This window comes from Toxorhynchites rutilus, chromosome 3 (genome assembly GCF_029784135.1).
Source record: "Toxorhynchites rutilus septentrionalis strain SRP chromosome 3, ASM2978413v1, whole genome shotgun sequence".
NCBI classification, from domain to species: domain Eukaryota; kingdom Metazoa; phylum Arthropoda; class Insecta; order Diptera; family Culicidae; genus Toxorhynchites; species Toxorhynchites rutilus.
The window spans coordinates 109,283,953-109,295,475 of NC_073746.1; the positions used below are offsets into that span (position 1 = coordinate 109,283,953).

General features: G+C 36.4%; 1 protein-coding gene across 1 annotated transcript; it reads left to right on the top strand.

Annotated features, from left to right (window-relative positions):
- The first annotated feature begins 6,032 nt into the window (after positions 1–6,032).
- LOC129775810 (carnitine O-palmitoyltransferase 2, mitochondrial) lies at positions 6,033–8,628 on the top strand. Its single transcript, XM_055780919.1, has 3 exons — positions 6,033–6,349; positions 6,461–7,249; positions 7,310–8,628. The coding sequence occupies exons 2-3, from the start codon at positions 6,490–6,492 to the stop codon at positions 8,518–8,520; spliced, it is 1,971 nt and encodes a 656-aa protein (XP_055636894.1). The 5' UTR covers positions 6,033–6,349; positions 6,461–6,489; the 3' UTR covers positions 8,521–8,628.
- Positions 8,629–11,523: the final 2,895 nt, after the last annotated feature.

An 11,523-nucleotide genomic window follows, 5' to 3' on the forward strand; every position in this document is an offset into this window, starting at 1 on the left:
CAAAGCTACATCACGGAGTGTTCAATCCAGGATTATATCAATCATGTTATAATTTACAATGCAGTACTTACTTCCAGCGCATATTTAGTGGCTGAAAATGAGTGGACCGACAAATCATCACCACGACTGATTTGTCGTTGAACCAATGAAAGCGAATGTAAACATTGCACGAGCTATTTGTGGAAACAATTCAAATAAAATCCCGGTTAACACATTGTGGACCGCTCACGAGATTTCTCGTGTTTCACGCTCCATCCGTTACGAATGGCTCACGAAATAACCCGTGTTTTCTACACTTGAAGGTTAAATCCTTGGTTTGCCAAGAACCAAACAAGGCCTACCGATGGCTCGCCTTCGTCTCATCCACATCGGAGGAAACGATCTCATTCGTGGAATCCGAACAAATGAAGCGTTCAAGTTTGCCCCAAAACGTGCGGTCCTTAATGTGTTAACAACTTCCCATACGATTTAATTTTCAAAAGACCGGACCAAATGCAAACGCTTCAATGGGTCACGCACCGATTGATTTCACTACTCTTGTGACGCACCAAGCGCACCACGAGAGAGACTCGATGTTGTACGTTTTGGCACAATCTCATCACATCGAGTGAGACCCGATGTTGTACGTGAAAGGGTTAAGGAAAAGTGGGAGGAATTCAGTGAGGAGCTTAATACACTGAGCGTCTTGGTTCAGAATGGCAGAAAGTAAGTGTTTTTTCTACGATACATATAATTTCATAAGTAAATTTTATCATATTCTTTAAATTACTATCAACCGAATTTCCTACCTAAAAATTGCATCTTCCTGCTAGCGTACATCAGTACGTGTTATTTTTGTCAGCAATTTTCTTTTTTATTGTTATACTATACCAAACTTTCTATACCATATGCTAAAGCTGAAATGTCTTGCAAAACAATAATGATTTTTTTTTTAAATTACAGATTTGGATTGACTTGAGGTGGAAGGTAAAGAAAACTCTAGCACACAACAAACGAGAATTTAGGGCCACAGGTGGTGGCCCAATACAATGAAGCTATTGACACCGCTACAACAAGAAATCGACGCTAAAAGAGAATTACATGCAAAAAAATTGTTTTGCTAAAAAAAAGTGGAATTCATGTGTGACTCCTTACGGAATTCCATAGATTGCAGTTGTGAAAATACATGAAAAAATTCATTTTCTAATAATTATATTTTTTGTAAGGCAAATTGTTCCATGATGTTTTTATTACACATCCATGCATGCATTACGCCTGTTAAGCTTCATTCGTTGAGGGAATACCAGTTTTCTCCAAAACCTCATCATACTAACACTTTTGGAAATATAGATATTTATAATTTTCATAGCAGATGTCTCAAAAAAAGATTTGGCATCCTTTCTATAGTGCTTCGTGAAATATTTCAAACTCGTTTTAAAACATTTCTCGTAATCAAAATAAATCTCGTATTTTGTAAATCGAGATAATCTCGTACCGAGCTCGAATTTCATGTGTCGCGATTGCATATATTTAGGCGTTTCCGAAATGTTTCTCAAAGGAAAATATCAGGGACGCAAACCAAAACAAAAAAATTCTCTGAAGGTATGCGACAAGGAAACCAAACAACTCCAAAAACTCTGAAGGCTGCACCGATAGCTATCACTCGCTCGATGCTAACGAATTGCTCGGTATCTATAATAGTGAAATAGGGCTAACGAGCAAAATTCTTATCGCCTCGATTTCTATAATAGGGCCCTATATTCCGAAATATGAAATCGCGTTAGGGACCTAACGAAGCTAAATTGACAAATGAGTGTTTTGCCGTTCACTTTATTCCATTGTGAAAAAACACATACATAAACTTGTATATAATTCCTTCACATTTCCTTGAAACTAAATATAAGTAATCTTCGATATAACGTACATTTCACTTTCAAAATTGTACGTTGTATCGAATTGTACGCTATATCGAAGCACAATGAAGTACTCACAAACGTAGTCTATAATACATTATTGTGTTGCTGTTTTAGTACAGTTGATGAATAACTTCTATCAGAAGACGAAGCCAGCCTTTCTCATGATGTTTCCCTTCGTACTGTTGATTAAAGCATGATTCATTTAGAATCCGGAATCACAAAACCAACTGTATTTCGGGATTGGTTCAAGGTACAAAACTTGTTTTAGCATCACAATACAGATAATTCATTGTTCTATCAGAAAAAAAATATTGAAAAAAAATTTTCCTTTACACTTTGGTAATGTGTACGTTATATCGAGGTAAAATATACGTTATATCGAGGGTACATTATAACGAGGGTACGTTATATCGAAGTTTCCCTGTATAGTGATATTCATTAAATTCACTATATACAAACTCAATACAAATCCAACGCTATTTATTTTCATTGGCAACACTGAAAAAATCGACTTTGTTTATAAAATTTATCGAAATCAGCCAATGAGCGGCTGACAGAAATTTGGTCCGTAAAAGACCCCCTAATAGGCCGTATGAGTAAAAACAAAATTCATCTTTACTTTACTTCATTCGAGCAGTCGAGCAGAGAGATTAAGTTTTTACTACGTTTGGTATGAATAAAAGAAACAACAAAGTATTTACTTTTCGAAAATGGATGTTTAGCTGATTTCGTATGAATAAAACAGTATTCATCAAGTATGCTCATGAGCATACTTTGGATCTGAAAACACTATCATTCCGTTTTGATGTCATATCCGATTTATGTTTAATGCTGCTATCTTGCGCTTGAAGTTAAACAAGTTAACGATCCGCATTGATGGCATTGAGCTTCGTTTACTAGTTTAGGGGAGCGTAAAAAAATAGATTGATTTTCAGGCGGAATGAACACGTTTTTAAAATTTAAATTATGAATGAAAAATAACCTTTCCGTACCAATTTGGCATTCTGTTTAAATGTAAAACACTTTTATTTGCAGGTGGTGAAAAAATCTTGTACGAATATTGTTTTTGAAGACAACTTTATATTATAATGAAAAGTTTCAATAATGATGTTGGAAATGTATAGACAAAGGGGGTTAAATAAAAGTCGGAAAAAAGTGTTTTAAGTGATTAAATAACATGATGTGAACATTTTCATTCAAATTTGAAAACTGGCTTCGTGTCTTCTAATATGATAGGTATTACACAAACGAGATAGAGACCCAAACTATGGTCCCTAATTGAAAGTCGCCACCAGACGTCGACACTATTCCTTTTTCATCGCGAATTCACGCTTCGTCAAAAAAAAACGTTTTGAAACGAAACCTAAACAATCAGTTGATAGATGTTTGACAAAGTAAAAACTATGTTCGAATTCGAAAATCAAATTAGTAAAGTAAACTTTTATTCATACGGATTCAAGTAAATACTAGGAAAGTTTACTTTACTTGGAAACGGGCAGAATAAGTAAATACTTTTTTTATTCATACGACCTAATGTCTGATCTTATCTTTGGAAGGGACAAGAGATTTGCACGGTGGCGTACGATTTCGAGTTTGTATCACTGTATGTTGTGCAATAGTGCAATTCCAAATGAAATCGAACTAAAAATTCTGCATTAAAAAAATAAAAAAATGTTTTTTTAGATTCGAACGAAAGTTTGTATTCAGTTTGGGTTGGAGGAAATACTTTTTATTTACAAAAAAAAATTGCAATATCTAAAATACATATATGTTATTTATTTCATATAAAATAGAAGTCACGTAGAAAATTTAACAAATGTGTACAAGATGGTAAACTATTTTGACGAACTTTGTGGAACATCGAATTTTTATGAATTTTCGAAACTTTGAATTTTTGTATGTTAACAATAATTTTTAGCCACTAATTATGAATCCTGATGTGATTTAAAATGAAAAAGCTCTTCATAAATCTTCTTCTAAATGCAACTATTCTCGAGATATTTGAAAAAACATTTCTAATTTATTATCTTTTTCAATTTCAATTTTTTGTTTAATTATATATGCATTTTTTTAAATGTTTCATATAAAATAGAAGTCACGTAGAAAATTTAAAAAATGGGTACAAGATGGTAAAACTATTTTTGACGAACTTTGTGAAACATCGTATTTTTATGAATTTCCGAAACATCGAATTTTTATATGTTAATAATAATTTTTAGCCACAAATTATGAATTCTGATGTGATTTAAAACAAAAAAGCTCTTTATCAATCTCCTTCTAAATTCAGCCATTCTTGAGATTTAAAAAAAATATTACTGATTTATTGCCTTTATTCTAGTAAATAGGCTCTATTAATATGTTTGTTGTGTTATACTGCCATGCTCATGAAATTTTATGAATTTGCCTATAATTTTCAACATCTTTTCCAAATACATCATTATGGTAAAAATATATATGTTTAGGAGTTACGTTGAAAAACATTTGAAGACATGTGGGTTAATCGAAACGTAGTGATGTTTTTCAACGTAACTCCTAAACATATAGTTTGGACATCAATTCACAATAACTCTTTCTAAGACACTATTTCGATAGGACTCATAGTTTTTGAGATATAAATTATCAAAGATTTCTCTTACTAAAATCGATACGCCCTTTTCGAAAGTTACACTTGATTAAAATAAATTCCCAAATGCTTCGAAAAACTTATACTTCCTCCAACCCAAACGGAATACAAACTTCTATTCAAATCAAAAACACTCATGTTTTGCCATTTGTCGATTTCATTTGGAATTGCTCAATAATATTGTATATGTATGGGCCGCTTTACCCCACGTTCTCCTACAATGTTTATTGACTTCTATCTTGCAGTCGTGTTTACCAAGATAAGTGAAGTGGAAGGTAAAACGTAATGTCAGAATTGCCGTTCGGACGTATCCCGTAAGTTTGAACTTATTTACATAGATGGTATCCAATCAACACTAAACATTGACTACAGTTTCGCCGGCACGGTTGATTGCCGTTATGAACCAGCACAAAAAAAACAAAGCTGCAAATTATACGCCAGTGGCGGTACCACGATCAAAGCATTCCTTGAATCACATTAGCCGAGCCAGCTAGCGGAAGCATATGCATAAAGGTTACTAGGTTACAATTTTCAACGACAACTGTTTATTTATTATACTTCTTCAAATACCTTCGACGAAATCAAATGTAACCATATCAACGTAAGTAATAACATAAACAAATCCAAACTTTTCGTCTTGCCATTCCTCATACGTCTTTTCAAAATAGTGTAAATTACGAGCCACCTGTTAACTCCACCATCTTGGTGTTTACTCGGTTTTAGAGGTGGGCAAAACGGTTCACTTTAATGAACCGTTCAGTGACCAACCGTTCACTTAAGTGAACTAGTTCTTTTGAGCAGTTCACTCACTCTTTTGTACAGTGGAGGATTATGTCGAAGCAAGTATAAAAAGTGTGGGGTGTTATGTAAGACTGTTTATTCATAAAATGTCGTTTTAATCATTATTCGTCCGATATTGGTTAGAAATAACTTAGCACAATAGAAAATCGAACTTTGATTTTAAATTTTGATTTTGTTTGAGTCGTTATTCATTATTTTCAGCATAAACTAGCATTGTGCTGCTTTGCTTACGATGTATTACAATAAATGCTATAGCAAAATATTTCAGCACTTGCTGAAATATTTACCCTGAACTCCAAAATATGAAATTAATAATTTTATTTGATAAATAATTTAACAATCCAATTTAAAACCATCGTATCCTGAAATGTTGCTTTTTTTATGAAAGCGACAATACCGACATATTATTTTTGTTGTTTCATGGGGCTATCGTTTGTTTCCATTCGCTAATTTAAGAACTATTTACCTTGCAGCACCATTCATCTATCACTCGTTCGTTTACTTTCCTCTTATGCATCGCTTACCGTACACAGTTCGTTCTGAACTGCATGCACAGTTCAGCCAGCGGTCAGTTCGTTCTGAACTGCATACACAGTTCATTCGGCGGTCATCGCACACAGTTCGTTCTGAACTGCATACGCAATTCGTTCAGAACTGTATACACAGTTCGTTCTGAACTGTATACATAGTTCAGTCAGCGGTCAGTTCGTTCTGAAATGTATTATCAGTTCATCGTTTACCGTACACAGTTCGTTCTGAACTGGGTATACAGTTCATATGAACTGTTGCCCAGCAAAAAAGAACGGCAGTTCGTTCACTCTTTTTGGTGAACTAGTTCTTTTGATCAGTTCATGAACGGTTTGCCCATCTCTACTCTGTTTACTGTTATCGTGATGATCAATCAGTTAGGCTGATAAGCCAGGTTTTTATTACAAAATTTGTGTTCAAAGTCACTATCAATTTATTATTATTATTGTTTTAAATGCAAAGTTGATACCACTATTTAGGTGCAAAACTAGAATCTCAAAAGGTCAGAAAACAGAGAATCAAATATGCCATTTCAATGAAATCATCATTGGACTTTGGACTATTTGTGTGATTAGATATGTAAGATAATCAAAGTTCATATTCATTTTCGTAGGTTTCTATTAAAAGAGAGAAAGTGAAAAAATGCTACGCGTTCCACGCAGTAATTTCGTTTTCTTACGGGGTAAAACTACTCGCGCCAGTTCCGGCGAGGACTATCAATACTTGCAGAGAACACGAATCCCTATGCTGCATTTTCAGCCTTCCTTGCCTAGATTACCGATCCCAGCGCTCGAAAAAACCTGCGAGCGATATCTAGCTGCTCAGAAACCGCTGCTTATCGATGAGGCCTTCCGGAAAACAAATGACAATGTTGATCGATTCATGACTACCACCGGGCCTAAACTGCAAGAGTTGCTTAAGCAAAAAGATTCACAAAATAAACATACCAGTTATATTTCCGAACCATGGTTCGATATGTACCTCAGAGATCGAGTTCCACTGCCGATAAATTACAATCCTCTGTTGATGATGAACCCAGATCCACGTCCGGAATACAATAACCAACTGGTGCGGACAACTAATCTGGTGATAAGCTCGTTGCGTTTTATGAATTCACTACGAGCACAGCTGCTTGAGCCAGAAGTGTTCCACCTGAATCCTGCTAAAAGCGACACGGATAGATTTAGGACCATTACTTCACTCACACCATCTATCATCTCTACATACGTGGCATATGCTTTCAAGGCTTTTCCGCTTGATATGAGCCAGTATCAAGGGTTATTTGGAGCAACCAGGATTCCCGAAACGGACAAAGATAGAATTTATAGAACCGAGAAGTCGAAACATGTGCTGGTGATTCGAAACGGAAACATGTATTCAGTAGATGTTATGGATGAAACGGGTATTCACGCAAATAACCTTAAGAATATAAAACTATTTAATTTTTGCATATTTCTTCCAGGTAACATAGAACAGCCAGCGACTTTGTTAGCTAGATTCAAACATGTCCTGGAGGATAATCGCCCACCGAATGAAACCCCACTGAGTCTGCTGACCACGGAGAACCGAGACACGTGGGCCGAAATTCGCTACCATCTTCACGAAAATGGAAACGAAAAAGCACTTCTTGACGTTGATTCAGCACTGTTCTGTATTTGCTTGGATAACAGTAAGATTGATCCGGATCAGCCAATTCCTATGATTAGAGATTTCCTACTAGGTGACGGAACAAACCGATGGTTTGACAAATCGTTCTCGTTGATTGTAGCCAAAGATGGAACGGCAGGCGTTAATTTCGAGCACTCGTGGGGCGATGGAGTGGCTGTGCTTCGGTACTTCCAAGAAATCTATAAAGAAACTACGAATGCTCCTTTTGTGCATCCAGAGTTGGAACCGAAGGACGCTAACGCCAGCGGAGATGTGGTCAAGCTGATAGAATTTAAGTTAGATAGCAAAATTAGAGATGGTATCATAGCTGCACAAAATCATCACAACGCAATAATTGACTCGCTGGACATGAATTATATAAAATACAACGGTATTAATAAGAACATCTGTAAACAGAAAAAAATCAGTCCAGATTCTGTTATGCAACTGGGTTTCCAATTAGCTTTCTACAAGCAGCACGGACAGTTTGTGGCCACATACGAATCGTGTAGTACTGCCGCTTTTCGCCATGGACGAACCGAAACTATGCGTCCATGTACTTCGGCTACTAAAGAATTCTGTGAAGCTATAGAAAGAAAACAAAATCCTCATTCAATGAATGACCTTCGACAAATGATGGATAAATGTTCCACCATTCACGGGCAACTGACGAAGGAAGCAGCCATGGGTCAAGGTTTCGATAGACATTTGTTCGGACTGCGTCATACAGCCCAACTCAATGACATTCCATTGCCTTGCATTTTCGAGGATCCTGCCTATGCGGCTATCAATCGGAACATCCTTTCCACTAGTACCCTCTCATCGCCGGCACTTCTCGCTGGTGGGTTCGGACCGGTTGTGAAGGATGGATATGGCATTGGATACAACATCCAGGATGGTTTTCTGGGATGTGTGATCACTAGTTATAAGCCGGAGCGTAATGGTAGCGATTTTGTAGAATGTCTTCGTAGTGCATATGATGATATTGCCAATGTGTTGAATAGTTCAAAACCGTCCGGTAAATGATTTTAAGTCTTCAATGCAACAAACAAATCACAGGTGATTTGTGAATTGTGTATAAATTCGTTTTGTTGAGCGACATATTTTTATGAAATAAAGTTGGTTATATAAATGTTTGATTATAAAAAATAATAATTGTTGATGATTTCGCCGATATATTTGTTATACGTATTTCAATAGTTGATTCACTGATTTATTTTTACATTTATATATGTTTCATATGAACTTTCTGATAATATTCTGAACAGTCTAAGGTAGAACAACAGAACAAAATATAACAATGATACTTATTGTTAACTACTACATTTGTAAGCTTCCAGGAAAAATCATCGACATACAAACCACCGAAATGCATGGAGATAGACGTCACCCAAAATTCGGATTTTGAACCCCCTTCCCCTTTCTCACGTAACGTAATTTGTGCACGAGCTTGAGCTTGGGTAGACTGTACAATTCGTAGTTGCTCTCCAAAGAACACACAGAACGACGCTTGGGACTAGCAAATCATTCTCGTTGTGCAATTTTCGGTGATTCGAGCTTTAAATGGTCAATAACGACGCCGGCCACGTCCTTACAGTCACCAGGGGAAGGGAAGGAATGTTAGTATGATACTCGCCGCCCGAAGGCCAGAAGGGTCGCCTCTATAGCGTGGTTCCCTAACGTTTATCATGGAAGGGATAGTTGTTAGTGGGAATGGTTAACAAAAATCAAGATTCACTGCGGTAAGTGATGTTATTCTAAAAACGCGCACTCATATCTCAACACGCGGCCGAGGTCTTTAGGTATCCTGTAAGCTGTAAGCTGAGCTTGAGCTTGGGTAGACTATACACTTCGCAATTGCTCTCCGTGAAATACGATTGCCTCCATCAACTAAACCAAAACTCTCCTATAGCTCTACAATTTGTTCCCCTCATCCTTCCCAATTCCGCTGCAATATAACCTTTAACAATTCCCGACAATCCTCTAATTAAAATCTCCAAAAAATCACAATTCCCAGTCCACTGAACCCCCAACAACCAAATAACCCTCACCCCAACTCCGAAACACCACATTTTCTCCTGAAACAAGCCATACTTGAAATATATTCTGTTAAACTGCAAACCCATATTGTCATGCCTACTCCCCCATTTAGTAATACGAAGCTCGATGCCGTCAACGCGGATTAAGTTCATCACGCATTTCTAGGTGAGAACCAACGGTATCATTTAAATTCTCCGCCTCCACCAATTTCCCAAATATAACCTGTTTCACTTATCTAAATTACGGAATACAAATTAAAAATGTATACAAATTCAGAATATAAAACATTACTTCCTCATCGGAATAGCAAGAAGAATTCTCGCGTAACTTTTGAAAAGGTCCAATGTAACATTTTCGTCAACTCGAGAAAAATGAAGTTGAAGACCCGAACATTATTCCGTGAATTGTCTTAAAAGGTATCGATCTTTATCACTACTTTTACCACTAGCAGTCAATAATAACTCTGAAAAACCAATCGTAACAGTTGTTCCGTGATTTGAGCTTAAATTTGAAGCCTCGGAGCGAAAAATGTTACATTGGACGTTTTGACTGCCCCTGTTTGCACATTGGACATATTACGTTTCACGATAAGATTTTGAAACTAACTACTGAAGAACAATCGAAACATCAGCATTTCATTCTAAAGACAGATTATTATTGTCATCACTCGTTGAATTGCACTGACATAGATAACAACACCTGAAAGAAACAAAAACTCAAAACGACCGAAGTACGACTTCGTGTTGTTTTGATTGCTTTGTTACTTTGGACGTTTCGAGCGTCGGAGGAAAGAGGCGTCTGAAGTAACAGCCGAGTGCTTAAAATCCGAATCTGTACATTGGATATTTTTTGCATCGGCGATTAAAAGATGAAGAAGATAGATACGTGAACGATTGTTTTTGTAATGCATTCAATGATACTAATAGCGTGCATCCATTAACTTGATTTGTTTACATTTGTTACATAGGACCTTTTCAAAAGTTACGCGAGAATTAGTATTATATATCTTAGCTGATTGTGGCGTCCAGTTCAGATATCGTTACTGCAGGATTTCTTCCCTCGGTGATAATGTCACTACGACAAACTGTACATTATACGCGATTGCAATCTTAGAAAATTCTCGCGTAACTTTTGAAAAGGTCCAATGTAACATTTTCGTCAACGCGAGAAAAACGAAGTTGAAAACCCAAACATTATTCCGCGAATTGTCTTAAAAGTTTTCGATCTTTATCGCTACTTTCACCACTAGCAGTCAAGAATAACTCTGAAAAACCAATCGTAACTGTTGTTCCGTGATTTGAGATTAAAGTTGAAGACTAGGAGCGAAAAATGTTACATTGGACGTTTTGACTACCCGCATTTGCACATTGTACATATTACGTTGCACGATAAGAATTTGAAACTAACTGCTAAACAACAATCCAAATAACAGCATTTCATTCTAAAGGCAGATTATTATTGTTATCACTCGTCGAATTGCACTGAAATCCGTAACAACACCTGTATGAAACAAAAACTCGAAACGACCGAAGTACGACTTCGTATTGTTTTGACTGCTTTGTTACTTCGGACGTTTCGGGCGTCGGAGGAAAGATGCGTCCGAAGTAACAACCGGGCGCTTAAAATCCGAATCTGTACATTGGATATTTTTTGTATCGGCGATAAAAAGATGAAGAAAATAGATACGTGAACGATTGTTTTTGTAATACATTCAATGATTGAAAACTAATAGCGTGCATCCATTAACTCGATTTGTTTACATTTGTTACATAGGGCCTTTTCAAAAGTTACGCGAGAATTCACTTGTAAAGCACACCCCATGCCGATCGTTTATATATGTATATAATTTTATTAAAAAATATATAAAAATATCAACTCATAAAAAATAGTCTCGCAACCATGCACAACTGTAAATGGAGCTCATATATGTAATTATTGAATTCATCTGACCCCTGTCTCGCGCGACACAAATGGGCTTAATTAGCCGCT